Here is a 17,148-nt window from a genome sequence, read left to right as displayed (position 1 = left end):
CACAGACACACCACACACACACACACACACACAGACACACACACACACAGACACACAGAAACACACACACACACACACACACACACACAGACAAAACACACAGACACACAGAGACACACAGAGACACACACACACACACACACACACAATATCCCACCGGACCTGGGATAGGACGTCATTTCCACACATCAAGCGTTCTGGTACGTTTTGCGCGTCCGAGTCGGAGAAAAAGCATGGACGCCACCCGGAAAGCTGTTGCTATGGTAGCACTGGCCGAGTAGCAACGCTAGCCACGTTAGCAAACAAGGCTTCATTCAATATTGCACTCACAACAAGACCGATTCCCATAGCAATTCAATTCAATTTTATTTATAGTATCAAATCATAACAGAGTTATCTCGAGACACTTCACAGATAGAGTAGGTCTAGACCACACTCTATAAATTCCCAAACCCCAACAATTACAGTAATTCCCTCAAGAGCAAGCATTAGCGGTGGCTGTTGCGACAGTGGCGAGGAAAAACTCCCTTTTACAGCAACAGGAACAGGCAGAGAAACGGACGCAGTAAGGTATCGCAGTAATACGAGTGATTAAAATCTTCATTTAAATGATGGCTGCATTCCACTTAGGAGAGGTCCTGGTATTAAACCATTACTGATGGCTGCATTCCACTTAGGAGAGGTCCTGGTATTAAACCATTACTGATGGCTGCATTCCACTTAGGAGAGGTCCTGGTATTAAACCATTACTGATGGCTGCATTCCACTTAGGAGAGGTCCTGGTATTAAACCATTAATGATGGCTGCATTCCACTTAGGAGAGACCCTGTTATTAAACCATTACTGATGGCTGCATTCCACTTAGAGAGGCCCTGGTATTAAACCATTACTGATGGCTGCATTCACTTAGGAGAGACCCTATTATTAAACCATTACTGATGGCTGCATTCCACTTAGGAGAGACCCTGGTATTAAACCATTACTGATGGCTGCATTCCACTTAGGAGAGGCCCTGGTATTAAACCATTACTGATGGCTGCATTCCACTTAGGAGAGGTCCTGGTATTGTGCATGCTGACTCACTGAAATATCTTACTGGGACACTTGATGGAACTGAGCCATCGTTAAGGTTATCAATGTCAGCTGTGCTTTTCCTACTATGACGACTCAACATGTCTGCTGTGAAGAAGGTCTATTAAATATCCTACATGGCTTCAATAGAAAAATGCATTTGATGCATCGTGATATCGAATCGAAGACATGATAATCGTAATGGAATCAGGAGATCAGTGAAGATGCAGTCCTCTAGTGTGTTAGCAGCTTTGGTAACGATGAGTTAGACGAGAGCGAGTGTCCATTAGAGAGAGGAAAGCAGCCGGGGAGATGTGGCAGCCGCCCGGTGGGACTTTTATCTCTACCGTGATGAAACGGCGAGGAGATAGGACGAGTTTCCGTGAATAGAAAGCCGGGAGACGAGAGAAAGAAAGACAGAGAGAGACATCCTCAAATTTAAATAAAACTAATGAATACATTACAGGCCTCTTTTATCTGAGTCCTGATGGATTTACATCCTAATGGGACGCTGGGACACCGAGACCAGTGTGAGGGGACCAGACCCCCAAAACCAACCAGACAGTCAGCCGTGTACATTATGTACAAATATATACATATTTCTCATGTCTTTTTGCCAACATTTCACTTTAAAAGTTGATTTCTTTCAGGACTTAATGACGTTATGGTTTCAGCACATAGCGGGCTTTTGTCTTTCAACATTTATGTCATTTTTTGTTTAAATTTTGGTTGTTTTTTTTTTAATTTTTGCTGCTTTTTTTATGATTTTGTTCCTTTTTTCTGTGTTGTTTTTCTATTTTTTTTAACCAGTTTTTTTTTTTCTTTTTTCAACATTTTACTTTAAAAGTTGATTTCTTTCAGGACTAAATGACTCTCTCCCCCTCTCTCTCTCTCCTCCTCTCCCTCTCCCCATTCTTCTCTCTGTCTCTCCCTTCATCTCTCTCCCTCCCCCTCTCCCTTCTCCTCTGTCTCTCTTTCTCCCTCTCTCTCTCCTCCTCTCCCTCTCCCCTCCCTTCTCTCTGTCTCTCCCTTCATCTCTCTCCCTCCCCCTCTCCCTTCTCTCTCCCTCTGTCTCTCTTTCTCCCTCTCTCTCTCCTCCTCTCCCTCTCCCCTCCCTTCTCTCTGTCTCTCCCTTCATCTCTTTCTCCTTCGCTTTCTCTCCCCTCATCTCTTTCTCTCCCCATCTCTCCTCTCTGTCTCTCCCCCTCTCTCTCCCTCTCTCTGTGTGTCTCCCTCTCTCTTCTCTCTGTCTCTCTCTCTCTCCCTCTCTCTGTGTGTCTCCCTCTCTCTGTCTCTCTCCCTCTCTCTGTCTCTCTCCCTCTCTCTGTCTCTCTCCCTCTCCCTCCCTCTGTGTCTCTCCCTCTGTCTCTCTCTCCCTCTCTCCCTCCCTCTCCCTCTGTAACAAGACATTCCTCTTCGTCTCTCTTCGTCCCTCCAACACTGACGCTGTTGTTCTGTTTCCTGACGGAGAAGCGGCTCCGTCACCGTGCAACCCAATCTCATCCGGGCCGAGCTCCAGACAAAGCGCCAGAACCACACCCTCCCTCCCTCCCTCCCTCCTGTTGTTCTGGACTCGGAGCCTCGGGCTGCTGCAGCGTTCAGCTGCACTTTCTCCGCTGCATTCACAGGCTTTTTAAAAACCACAAAAACACAATGTGGCTGATTACTGAGAAAACTACTTTCCAGGAACTCATTTTTTCCTCATTTCTGCACCAACGATTGCTGTCGTTACCGATCAATCTGCTCCTTAACTTCTCCATTAATCGATTGGGCTATAAAGTAGAGATGCACCGATCGACCGGCCGGTGACCTGGTGAATTAGCCAATTTTCACATGATTTTTCACGATTTTATGCCAGTCAAATGGTGTAAATAACATTGGCAGCATGGTGGCCCAATGGTCAGCACTGTGGCCTCACAGCAAGAGGGTTCTGGGTTCAAATCCAGGTCGTTCCGGGCCTGTGTGTTGTCTCCACCTCCTCCACCATCAAAAACATGTACTAGGTTCTCCAGTCAGTACCCTTGAGCAAGGCACTGGCTCAGATCTGGAGTTGGTCCCCGGGCGCTGTGATTGGCTGCCCACTGCTCCCTTGAGGGAGGAGTTAAATGCAGAGAATGGGTTTCGCTACATGTTTGAGGCCTCACGATACGATCCCATCACGATACTTATGTCACGATACCATATTATTGTGATTTTAAACATATTGCAATATTCTGCTAGCCTGACTGGCCAGGTGGGAGCTCCCCATTGGTCAGGGCTCAATCCAAGGGGGCGGGATAAACGGTTGTGTTTCAAATTCCCCTCTGCACGTAATCAGAGCAACGAAGAAGGTAGCGGAGCTAGCTGATAGATTAAACTTTAAACTCTGAACACATCTTCCTTTTTTAAGAATGACTTCAGAGTCGTTCTTTGTTCTTTTCTCAAAGAAAAGCTGAACTCCAAGTCTTCAGAAGACCTCTGTTCACCAGCAGCAGCAGCAGCCATAAGCCCCGCCCACCGACTCTATACACACGATGTGATTGGCCTGACTAGAGTTTGGTTTTTCCAGCTCCCAAGCCAACGAAGAGTTGCTAGACCCCCCCTGGCTGCAAAATAAATGTGCTGCCGCTAGGGTGGTCTAGATTTCTAGACTAATATTCTGCGATATATTGCAATTTATTACCTTCAAAGTTTTCCCAATTTCAAATGATGTACCGAAAAGAAAACTTTGTCAACATCTGTTTTATCTGAAAAGAGCCATGTCTCACTTCAACTGTATTGCTCCAAAATGGGATTATCAAGCAGATAAACTGACCAACACATATAGAATAATAGATCCATACTTGTGTATCGATACAGTATTGCCACGAAAAATATCGCGATACTATGCTGTATCGATTTCCCCCCCCACCCCTACTAAATGTACGTGTACAGTACAAGCCAAAAGTTTGGACACACCTTCTCATTCAATGTCTTTCCTTTTTATTTTCATGACTATTTACATTGTAGATTCTCACTGAAGGCATCAAAACTATGAATGAACACATATGGAATTATGTACTTAACAAAAAAGTGTGAAATAACTGAAAACATGTCTTATATTTTAGATTCTTCAAAGTAGCCACCCTTTGCTTTTTATTAATAAGGGAAACACTTCCACTAATGAACCCTGACAAAGCACACCTGTGAAGGTAAAACCATTTCAGGTGACTACCTCATGAAGCTCATTGAGAGAACACCAAGGGTTTGCAGAGTTATCAAAAAAGCAAAGGGTGGCTACTTTGAAGAATCTAAAATATAAGACATGTTTTCAGTTATTTCACACTTTTTTGTTAAGTACATAATAATCATATGTGTTCATTCATAGTTTTGATGCCTTCAGTGAGAATCTTTTGGCCTGTACTGTATGTGACAGTAAAGTACCTGTAAAGGCTATCATACACAATGCATAGGAATTATATATAGGCTAGCAGATAATAACAATAAACCCACTATTAATTACATTATCATAATGCAGTGTAACTACTGTAGCATGTAAATATAATGCACATTAAATACAAACGGGAGCAACAAGGGCATTCAACAATCGAATCAACATCACTGCTGACAGACGGCCTTTTGTACAAACGCACTCGGGCGCCGCATGATCAAAAGGCAGTTTTATGGTCCTGCGGAGGCTCCACGCAGAGTCTACGTAAGGGGCCTGATGGTTATACTGGTGCACTGGTGTGTGTGTGTGTGCATCTGTGTGTGTATGTATGTGTATGTAGGTGTTTGTATGTGTGTGTGTGTATATATATATCTGTGTGTGTGTGTGTGTGTGTGTGTGTGTGTGTGTGTGTGTGTGTGTGTGTGTGTGTGTGTGTGTGTGTGTGTGTGTGTGTGTGTGTGTGTGTGTGTATGTGTGTGTATTATTATTGTGTGTGTGTGTGTTGTGTGTGTGTGTGTGTGTGTGTATCTGTGGTGTATTATGTGTGTGTGTGTGTGTGTATCTGTGTGTGTGTGTGTGTGTGTGTGTGTGTGTGTGTGTGTGTGTCTGTGTGTGTCTGTGTATATATCTGTGTGTGTGTGTGTGTGTGTGTGTGTGTGCATCTGTGTGTGTGTATGTATGTGTATGTAGGTGTTTGTATGTGTGTGTGTGTATATATCTGTGTGTGTGTGTGTGTGTGTGTGTGTGCATCTGTGTGTGTATGTATGTGTATGTAGGTGTTTGTATGTGTGTGTGTGTATATATCTGTGTGTGTGTGTGTGTGTGTGTGTGTGTCTGTGTATATATCTGTGTGTGTGTGTATGTGTGTGTGTGTGTATATCTGTGTGTGTGTGTGTGTGTGTCTGTGTGTGTATATATCTGTGTGTGTGTGTGTGTATCTGTGTGTGTATATATCTGTGTGTGTGTGTGTGTATATATCTGTGTGTGTGTGTATCTGTGTGTGTGTATATATCTGTGTATCTGTGTGTGTATATATCTGTGTGTGTGTGTATCTGTGTGTGTATATATCTGTGTGTGTGTGTGTGTGTGTGTGTGTGTGTGTGTATATATATCTGTGTGTGTGTGTGTGTGTGTGTGTGTGTGTGTGTGTGTGTGTGTGTGTGTATATATCTGTGTGTGTGTGTGTGTATATATCTGTATATATCTGTGTGTGTGTGTGTATATATCTGTGTGTGTGTGTATGTATGTAATGTACGTATGTGTGTGTATATATATCTGTGTGTGTATGTGTGTGTATATATATATATATATATATATCTGTGTCTGTGTGTGTGTGTGTCTGTGTATATATAACTGTCTGTGTGTGTGTGTGTGTGTGTGTGTGTGTGTGTGTGTGTGTGTGTGTGTGTGTATATATGTGTGTGTGTGTGTGTGTGTGTGTGTGTATATATATCTGTGTCTGTGTGTGTGTGTGTGTGTGTGTGTGTGTGTGTGTGTGTGTGTGTGTGTGTGTGTATATATATCTGTGTCTGTGTGTGTGTCTGTGTGTGTGTGTGTGTGTGTGTCCCCTGTTCTTTCTGACCACGGTGGGAGATGTGGAGCAGGAGGAGTTACCCCTCTCCTTGATCTCATGGTGTTGATGGAGAAGGAGAACCAGGACATGAGTCGGGGTGGGGGGGGAAATGCAACGCTACCACGCCACGGCCGAGAGTCGTGCGTCGCCGTGACGTGAATTTAAATCTTTCCAGAGGTGACATCAGGCTACAGCGTAGACGCAGAGGGGTCTGCTGGGGTACGGCGCCGATTCTACGCACGACTATGAAAAGGCCTTAACATCGCCCAACATCGGCATCACACGTGCACGCGGAACGCACATGTAGGAAACCTCCTGAGTTAACCTGCAACATGTGGAAATTCTTCAGCGTGTGTGCAGAAGATTAAAATAATAAAAAGATAGAAAATAAATATTTGTGTGTGCTGTAAAGTGGTTAGAAAAAATGAAAAATCGGCCTAGAAAATTGTAATCGGTGCATCTCTACTACTACAAATGTCAGAAAATGACGCATCAAAGTGTCTTGTTGTGTCCGACCAGCTGTCCAAAACACAAAGACATTCACTTTAAAATCATAGAAAAACATATAACAGAAAACCTAACACATTGTAGAAACTGGAACCACAGACTTTGACATTTTTTTTGCTTCAACAATTAAAAGTATGACCACGTCAGGCTACAAAAACCCTGCACCCCCTCAAAGAATCCAGAACCGATAAGAACCAGAACCAAAAGGAAGAACAGGAATTGCTCAAATCAAAAACGATGCCCAACTCTAGTGAGAGGGCATTATTATTAATTTGTTTTACAATATGTTCAGGCTTCAACGAGCGAAAGACAGGGTCAGGGAGAGAAAGAGAGATTTCTTTAGGCAGTGAAGTAGGAGAGGACAGCATAGATAAGAACCAGAACCAAAAGGAAGAATCAGAATCGCTCAAACTCAGTGCAGACATGGTCAGAGAGTCAAACTCCCCCCCCCCCGGCTGAGACTCACCCTCGTTCGGGGTCCAGAGCGATGGCCCTGGGCTGGTCCAGCTCCTGCCAGAACAGAACCTTCCTCAGCGAGCCGTCCAGCTCGGCCACCTCGATGCGATTGGTTTCCGAGTCCGTCCAGTAGAGTTTACTCCCCAGCCAATCGCAGGCCAGTCCATCGGGCGAGGCCAGCCCGGGGACCACCGTCTGAACCGCGCTGGCCCCCGATTGGTTGAACACGGTGCGTTTGATGGCCTCTTCGCTCACGTCGCTCCAGTAGATGAGGCCCCGCGCGTAGACGTAGTCCACGGCCGCGGCGTCCTCCAGCCCCCCCACCACCACCGTGGCGTTGGCCTTCTCGTGCGCCGCGTCCACCAGACGGAGGTCGCGCCGGTTCGCATACAGCAGCAGCGGCACGCCTGGAAGACACGGAAACACGCGTTTAAATATACGTTAAAACTGTGGAAAACTCACAGAACTAATACACAGAAATACACCAATTAAACTGTGGAAAATACAGAAATATGTCATTTTTAGTGTGGAAAATGTGCAGTTTACATTCCCTGTATTAAATTCAGAATATTGTCATTAAAATATTAGTCTATATCCTTCTCAGATGTAATGATTGTAGTGGTAGTTGGTTCATCTTTCCACTGTTCCAACAATCACCGCTCTGGTTTGGTTGAAATAAACCCTTAATTCACCCATTTACATGTGGAGATATGCTGACTCTATACATGCTAAAAGTCCTGATTATTTACATGGAGTCTGGTGGAGATATGCTGACTCTATACATGCTAAAAGTCCTGATTATTTACATGGAGTCTGGTGGAGATATGCTGGCTCTATACACGCTAAAAGTCCTGATTATTTACATGGAGTCTGGTGGAGATATGCTGACTCTATACACGCTAAAAGTCCTGATTATTTACATGGAGTCTGGTGGAGATATGCTGGCTCTATACACACTAAAAGTCCTGATTATTTACATGGAGTCTGGTGGAGATATGCTGGCTCTATACACACTAAAAGTCCTGATTATTTACATGGAGTCTGGTGGAGATATGCTGGCTCTATACACGCTAAAAGTCCTGATTATTTACATGGAGTCTGGTGGAGATATGCTGGCTCTATACACGCTAAAAGTCCTGATTATTTACATGGAGTCTGGTGGAGATATGCTGGCTCTATACACGCTAAAAGTCCTGATTATTTACATGGAGTCTGGTGGAGATATGCTGGCTCTATACATGCTAAAAGTCCTGATTATTTACATGGAGTCTGGTGGAGTTTGGTGATGGTGATTTCGGGGCTGTTTCATGTTAAACTAAAAGGATCTTACTCTTTAACTAAAAGCTCTATCTCTGTAGGGATCCATCCCATAATGTTGTCAGACACTTAGAATAATAATCTGAGTCTGTCAGCAGCAACAACAGAACTTTTAGTGACTCTAACTGCTGCTGAACATTAGTCCTGTAGGGTTACATTACAGCTCGGTTCACGGCTGCTGGTTACAGCGTTCTCGCTCAACACTGGACCAGTTTCAAACATTTTTATTTACATCCGTCACTTAGTTAGAAAAACATGGGAAAATAGATTCCAGGTTGGGAAAAAAAACAAAAAACAGAGCAACCCTTTAAGCAAGAGTTGTTTCCTCTCGGCTGGATTTTGGCGCTCGGCCGAAGCGCTGCACAGCGTCGGAGCTGCCAGCCTGTTCTCACCTCACCCAGGGGGTTCCTTCTCCAAACATTTACCCAATCACAGCATCAAACCCTCCACCACAGGGGCACACGGGTCACCCAGACTGCTCCCAGCCAACCAGAGGACACATCAGGACAGCAATAGTAGTCACTTTCAAGGGCGTAACTTGGGGTTCAACATTGTGGGGGGGTTAAGATTTCCAACTATCTAGGGAGGTCCCGGGACATGTTTGCATGTATTGAGAAGAGCGCCAAAAACATTGCAAAAATGTTAGAGAAAAAAAACGCAACAAAAGAGACAAAAACATTTGAAAAATACCTCAAAAAAGGCAAAAAAAACACCTGGGACATGTCTGCATGTATTAATTTTTTTGGAGCATTTTAGGCCTTTATTTTATATAACAGCTTAGACATGAAAGGGGAGAGAGAGGGGGAATGACATGCAGCAAAGGGCCGCAGGTCGGAGTCGAACCCAAGGCCGCTGTGTCCAGGAGTGAACCTCTATATATGGGCGCATGCTCTACCAGGTGAGCTACCCAGGCGCCCATGTCTGCATGTATTGAGAAGACCGCCAAAAAAAAAATAAAAAAAACATTGCAAGAATTGTAGAAAAAATGCGAAAAAAGAGACCAAAACGTTGGGAAAAAATACCGAAAAAAAGGTTAAAAAAAACACTCCAGAAAAGTGACAACGTGATAAAAGAATTGTCAAAAAAAACCTAGAAAAAAACTCCAGAAAGTATCTTCACACTTAGATTTTAGATAAATAATCATCAGTAATGTGGACATAATGACTAAGTGGGGAAAAGGCAAACAATAGAACAGTTACAACAGTCTGGTAAGTTCACAAAAGTACATCACTTTACTGTAATGCAGCCTTTAAAACCAGGAAAAGACACTTATGTCATATCACGATATCTAGTCTCATATCACGATATCGATATAATATCGATATATTGCCCAGCCCTACATAGCATACAGCTACATGCGACAATGTTAACATGGAGCAGGTGACTGAGACCCAAAACAACCCCAAAGAAAACAAAAATGACCAAAAAGAGACACAAAGGGACTTCAAAAAGATGCCAAAGTCCCACAAAGAAACTCAAAATGCACGGGGAAGGACGCCGAAAACCACAGTAAACGCTTCGACAACGCTAGAGAAAACACGGACTATCTGTCCAATCAGAGCGTAGAGGCTAACCCAAGATCTCTGCAGGGTAAATCCAGACAGCTAGCTAGACTGTCTGTCTGACTGTCTGTCTGTCTGTCTGTCTGTCTGTCTGACTAACAGCTAGCTAGACTATCTGTCCAATCTGAGTTTTCTGAACGTCCACATGTTCCACCAAAACCAGTTCCTTCCTGAGACTATTTAGCAGAGGCACCGTGGCGCCGTCCGGAGCTTAGCCCCGCCCACGATGATTGTGATTGGTTTAAAGAAATGCAAATAAACCAGAGCAGTTTTTCTCCCATCCAGGAATGCTGTGTGGACTAGCCAGACCTTCCTCCACAGCGCTGTGGAGGACGGTCTGGACATAAGTTTAGTAAACTTTGTTAATAAGAAATTAGACAAAAAAAATGTGTATTTTTGTTTATCAAGGTTCTTTATGTGTATATTTTATGAGATATATTTAGCTCCAGGTGTTTGTATGCTTCTGGCTTTTAATGTAATTTTTGATCAATAAAAGTTTATTAAAAGATTGTACAGTCCCTTTTATTGTTGTCAATCTACATAAAAGTGTTCCAGAGCAGATTGACCCAAACTGCCCCCAGCTCAAGCCTTTTTTCCTCTTTCTAAAACACTTATAATGTACATATTTGTTATGTTGTTGGTCTTTTACATACTTTTTATTAACGCTAACAACATGATATAATACGGTTAACTTTTTCCTCTACATATTTGTTATGTTATAGTGTCTTTTTCCATACTTATTATTGAAATATATTTAGCTTATTGTGTATTCCGTGTTTTAACATATTTGTTGTACACAACAAACAAACCAAGCGAAAACTAACTTCGGTAATCAATCAGATTCTCTCGCTCGCATAGCATTTGTTGTGCTAACTGCTAACAGCTAGCAGCTATCTACTGTTAATCTAAGTGACTAAATCCAAAGTTAGCATGCTAACAAGCCGCAAACTGGGTTCAAATACCAAGAATACAGTGAAGGTGGGTCTCGGAGGAGGCTAGCGGGGCTGTGGAGAGAGTAGTGCGGTGTTTTAACAGCTAGCAGAGCCTGTGGTTTGTTGTTAATTCTCCTCCAGCAGCCAACAGGCGGATACAACAGGCATAGCATGTTTTGGCTAGAAGGGGATACAGCTATGGTTACGCGAAATCTAGGCTAATGTAATAATATATTTATACTACTTTCACTCTGTAAACTTGTGTTCGTGTCCCGGGAGTGTAACTAAACTAAACTAGCTAGTCGTTTTTGGTGCCTAAACTTGTGGCTTGTTTATAATACTCCTCCAACAAGCCAACGGGCAGATTTAAGTAGTTGGTGCTAGATGGGATACAGCAAAAGCTTGTTTTAATGTACCTAAACAATGATCAATGATCACCAAATTTCTCTCTCATATTGCTCCTCATAAGCACTGAAAACTGTTAAATAATCTAGCCCAAAGTCCAATTATTATGGACGTTATCTGACATTAAGCGTTTCTGCTTCATTAGAGCCTATTGTAAAAGGGAAAAAAGCTCCATAATAATTGGACTTTGGGTTAGATTTTTTGACAGTTTTCAGTGGTTATGAGGAGCAATATGAGAGAGAAATTTGGTGATCACTGATCGTTGTTTAGGTAACATTAAACCACGTTAAGCTTTTTCACGTTAAGCGTTTTAGAAAGTCCCGATACACTAACGGTCACGTTCACGCGACGACAGTTAGGAGTGTTTAAACACCTAAAAAAACAAAGTTAAATTTAAGTTTGTGCTCGTGATTTGGATTAAAACGCTGCCTAAGGAACGGACACAAGTTTCCTGGGTGAAAGTATTAAAATATATATTATTATATCATCCTAGATGCTTTTTTTGGCAAAATTTCACGTCACATCCGGCCGTAGCTGTATACCTTCTAGCCGCAACCTCAGTCATAGCAGGCCGGCTAACAGTTAGCTTGGCTCGGCAGAAATCAACCCCCAGAGAGAGGCCCCCTGGCCCCCGGACACTGCTCCACAGATACACCGTCAAACAACCCGTACACGTATCCAAACATCACGCGGGAATGGAGAGACAAAAAGCGAAATAAAAAGATAGATTTTTTAAAGAGAAACTCACCTCGTATGAGAAAACAAAAACTACACAACAACAGGCTCCGCAGCACGACACCCATCCCCATCTTTCTCCCCCGTTTCTCGGCCCTGAAAGCCCGCTCCGTCTCAGCGCAGTGTCCCCATATCCTCGGGGCTTCGAAACTAAAGATTCCCAACGATATTCGGCTTGTGTTGGCGCTGCAAAACGCGTTAAATTAGCCCCGCTACTTCCATCCTGGCTGCTCGCTAACTGCGTTGGATCAACTGTCTCACATTGTCCTGCAGGAGATCCGTCGTCTCCTTCCGCTGTGAGGAAGCTGCTCCCCCCCCTCCTTTTCCTTCTCCTCCACTCCTCCACCTCTCCACCGCTTTCTATTGTTGTTCTGATTTCATGCTCTCCAGCCAAAGATAATGTTACAAGGCGGAAAACAACCCAGCACGTTTTTATAAACTGCTGCTAAACATCACGGATCGTGGTGGTGTGGGGGGGGCGGGGGGTAAACGGGAGAAAGGAGGTTTAGGAGCTGCACAACAAACCGAAGTTCAGCTCTCTCACGCACATTCCTGCGGGACTAGTTTATCACAGAGCAGCGCTGGAAGAAGTATTCAGATCCTTTACTGCAGTAAAAGTACTAATACCACACTGTAACAGTACTCTGTTACAAGTTAAAGTCCTGCAGTGAAAATGTTACTGCAGTAAAAGTCTGGAAGTATCATCAGGAACATGTAGTTAAAGTATTAAAAGTAAAGAACAATCCTCCCATTGTAGAAAGTGTAAACACACACACAGACACACACACACACACACACACACACACACACACACACACACACACACACACACACACACACACACACACAGAGACACAAACAGACACACAAACACAGACACACACACACACACACACACACACACACACAAAGACACAAACAGACACACAAACACAGACCACACACACACACACACAGACACACACACACAGAGACACAAACACACAGACACACACACAAATACACAGACACACACAGAGACAGACACAGTGTGACACACACAGACACACACACACAGACAGACACAGAGACAGACACAGTGTGACACACACAGACAGACACACACACACACAGACAGACACAGACACACAGACACAAACACACAGACACACACAGAGACAGACACAGTGTGACACACACAGACAGACACACACACACACAGACAGACACAGACACACAGACACAAACACACAGACACACACAGAGACAGACACAGTGTGACACACACAGACAGACACACACACACACAGACAGACACAGACACACAGACACAAACACACAGACACACACAGAGACAGACACAGTGTGACACACACACACAGACACACACACACACACACACACACAGACAGACACACACACGTACACACACAGACACACACACACACAGAGACAGACACACATACACAGTGACACACACACACACAGACACACACACAGAGACCGACACACACACACACAGACACAGAGACAGACACACACACACAGACACACACAAACACACACACACAGACACACACAAACACACACACACAGACACACACAGACACACACACACAGAGACAGACACACACACAGTGTATTCTAATGTATTTTTAAATTTTGAGCATCAAAGACTTCATTTCCTGCATTCTGACACATTTTTATGCACCAATTTACAGTGGAAATCCCTTTATTTAGCCTATATGTGAAGAAGAAATAACAGATGACAATTCTAAATATATCAAAAATATAATGGAAAGTATGCTGTTGTGTGTCATTGGGCATTTTTAAATGGTTATATGGAAATCCTGCAGCTTTCGTAGTGTAGTATACTACATATACCTGTGTATCATGTAGACTACACCTCTGGTATTAATGGTCTCATCGGCTAGTTTACTTTAGAATCAAACATCAGATGTTATAAACTACATGTGTTCTGTGTGCAGTAATCTTAATGTGTAAAGTAACTAGTAACTGAAGTAACTAGTAACTAAAGCTGGAACAGATGAATGTAGTGGAGTAACTAAAGTAACTAGTAACTAAAGTAACTAGTAACTAACGCTGGAACAGATGAATGTAGTGGAGTAACTAAAGTAACTAGTAACTAAAGCTGGAACAGATGAATGTAGTGGAGTAACTAAAGTAACTAGTAACTAAAGCTGTAACAGATGAATGTAGCGGAGTAACTAAAGTAACTAGTAACTAAAGCTGTAACAGATGAATGTAGCGGAGTAACTAAAGTAACTAGTAACTAAAGTAACTAGTAACTAAAGCTGGAACAGATGAATGTAGTGGAGTAACTAAAGTAACTAGTAACTAAAGCTGTAACAGATGAATGTAGCGGAGTAACTAAAGTAACTAGTAACTAAAGTAACTAGTAAGTAAAGCTGTAACAGATGAATGTAGTGGAGTAACTAAAGTAACTAGTAACTAAAGCTGTAACAGATGAATGTAGTGGAGTAACTAAAGTAACTAGTAACTAAAGCTGTAACAGATGAATGTAGCGGAGTAACTAAAGTAACTAGTAACTAAAGCTGGAACAGATGAATGTAGTGGAGTAACTAAAGTAACTAGTAACTAAAGCTGTACCAGATGAATGTAGTGGAGTAACTAAAGTAACTAGTAACTAAAGCTGGAACAGATGAATGTAGTGGAGTAACTAAAGTAACTAGTAACTAAAGCTGTACCAGATGAATGTAGTGGAGTAACTAAAGTAACTAGTAACTAAAGCTGTAACAGATGAATGTAGCGGAGTAACTAAAGTAACTAGTAACTAAAGCTGGAACAGATGAATGTAGCGGAGTAACTAAAGTAACTAGTAACTAAAGCTGTAACAGATGAATGTAGTGGAGTAACTAAAGTAACTAGTAACTAAAGCTGGAACAGATGAATGTAGTGGAGTAACTAAAGTAACTAGTAACTAAAGCTGTAACAGATGAATGTAGTGGAGTAACTAAAGTAACTAGTAACTAAAGCTGGAACAGATGAATGTAGCGGAGTAACTAGTAACTAAAGCTGGAACAGATGAATGTAGCGGAGTAACTAAAGTAACTAGTAACTAAAGCTGGAACAGATGAATGTAGTGGAGTAACTAAAGTAACTAGTAACTAAAGCTGGAACAGATGAATGTAGCGGAGTAACTAAAGTAACTAGTAACTAAAGCTGGAACAGATGAATGTAGGGGAGTAACTAAAGTAACTAGTAACTAAAGCTGGAACAGATGAATGTAGTGGAGTAACTAAAGTAACTAGTAACTAAAGCTGGAACAGATGAATGTAGGGGAGTAACTAAAGTAACTAGTAACTAAAGCTGGAACAGATGAATGTAGCGGAGTAACTAAAGTAACTAGTAACTAAAGCTGGAACAGATGAATGTAGTGGAGTAACTAAAGTAACTAGTAACTAAAGCTGGAACAGATGAATGTAGTGGAGTAACTAAAGTAACTAGTAACTAAAGCTGGAACAGATGAATGTAGCGGAGTAACTAAAGTAACTAGTAACTAAAGTAACTAGTAACTAAAGCTGGAACAGATGAATGTAGCGGAGTAACTAAAGTAACTAGTAACTAAAGCTGGAACAGATGAATGTAGCGGAGTAACTAAAGTAACTAGTAACTAAAGTAACTAGTAACTAAAGCTGGAACAGATGAATGTAGTGGAGTAGAAGTAGAAAGTGGCATGAAAAGAAAAGACTCAAGTAAAGTACAAGTACCTCAACATTTGGTACTGAAGTACCGTACTGGAGTAAATGTACTTAGTTACTTTCCATCGCTGGATTACAGAGTCACTGTGTACACCGATAACAGCAGCTCACACATGGACACATTTAAAATGGAAATAAGTCGTTTTGTCCAATTTCCTTTCTTGAAAAAAAGCGCCAAAAACATCAGAAAAACTTTCTAACAAACTCAATAAAAACAGACAAAAACGTCAAAAGGTGACAAATGTTGGGAAGAGCCCCAAAAACTTGATCACATTTTTACAAGTAGGCCACCACACAGCCGACTCACAACAACAGCCCGAATATTAAACTCTCTCTCTTCTTCTTCTGGGGGGATTTCTGAGTCTCAGAGTCGGCAAATCAGCCAAATTCTGCTTTGAGTGTCGCATAATATGAGTTTGAAAAACAGTTTTTGGTTTGGTGCACTACTGGGCGGGCCAAAATCTATTGTGAACCTAAACAGATATGCGCGCCGGATCAAAATTTGCTAGGGAACGGATTTGGCCCACGGGCCTTGAGTTTGACACGTGTACATACTACATACTACATACTACATAATACATACTACATGCTTCATTTTAGCCAAATCAGTACACATTGCTGGTATAGTATGCTGTTTCGAAAACAGACTTGAATACACAGAGCAGTAGTACTCGAGTCCTGACTCGTGGTGCTTTTCTATTGTCTCAGACTCGTTGGTATTTGGACCCGGACTTGTCTTGGACTCGCGGCCGACTGCGGCTCAGTGGTAGTTCGATCCCTGGCCCTGCAGTCCCAATGTCGAAGTGTCCTTGGGCAAGAACCCAGAGTGCTGTGCATCGGGGTGTGAATGTGTGTGAATGGTGAGTGGTTCCTGGACTGTGTTAAAGAGCTCTGAGTAGTCGTTAAGACTAGAAAAACGCTTTATAAAAACAGTCCATTTACATTTACTCGTTGGTATTTGGACTCAGACTTGTCTCCGACTCGGGCCTTGGACTCGCCAAATATAGTAGTTGGTCTCGACCGAGTGCAGCACTATATGCTTTTATTCTAAAGTAACTTCCTCCTTCAAAACAAAACCAATCACAATCGTCGTGGGCGGGGCTAAGCTCCGGACGGAGCCACGGTGCCTCTGCTGAATAGTCTCAGGAAGGAACTGGTTTTGGTGGAACATGTGGACGTTCAGAAGTAGTTTTAGTCGTGCAACAGAAAACTCAGATTGGACAGATAGTCTAGCTAGCTGTTAGACAGACAGACAGACAGACAGACAGACAGACAGACAGACAGACAGAGAGACAGACAGATAGTCTAGCTAGCTGTTAGACAGACAGACAGACAGACAGACAGACAGACAGACAGACAGACAGACAGACAGAGAGACAGACAGATAGTCTAGCTAGCTGTTAGACAGACAGACAGACAGACAGACAGTCTACCTAGCTGTTAGACAGACAGACAGACA

At 42.7% G+C, this 17,148-nt stretch overlaps 1 protein-coding gene across 1 annotated transcript in view; it reads right to left on the bottom strand.

Annotated features, from left to right (window-relative positions):
• Positions 1–12,271, bottom strand: part of LOC120553710 — a 71,920-nt gene extending 59,649 nt beyond the window's left edge. Inside the window, 2 exon segments of the mRNA XM_039792401.1 lie at positions 7,027–7,423; positions 11,981–12,271. Coding sequence (XP_039648335.1) covers positions 7,027–7,423; positions 11,981–12,041 — 458 coding nt within the window. The 5' untranslated portion in view covers positions 12,042–12,271.
• Positions 12,272–17,148: the final 4,877 nt, after the last annotated feature.

This window comes from Perca fluviatilis, chromosome 23 (genome assembly GCF_010015445.1).
Source record: "Perca fluviatilis chromosome 23, GENO_Pfluv_1.0, whole genome shotgun sequence".
In the NCBI taxonomy this organism is placed as follows: Eukaryota; Metazoa; Chordata; class Actinopteri; order Perciformes; family Percidae; genus Perca; species Perca fluviatilis.
The sequence above is the reverse complement of the archived record's forward strand: the minus strand, read 5'-3'. Positions and strand labels throughout refer to the sequence as shown.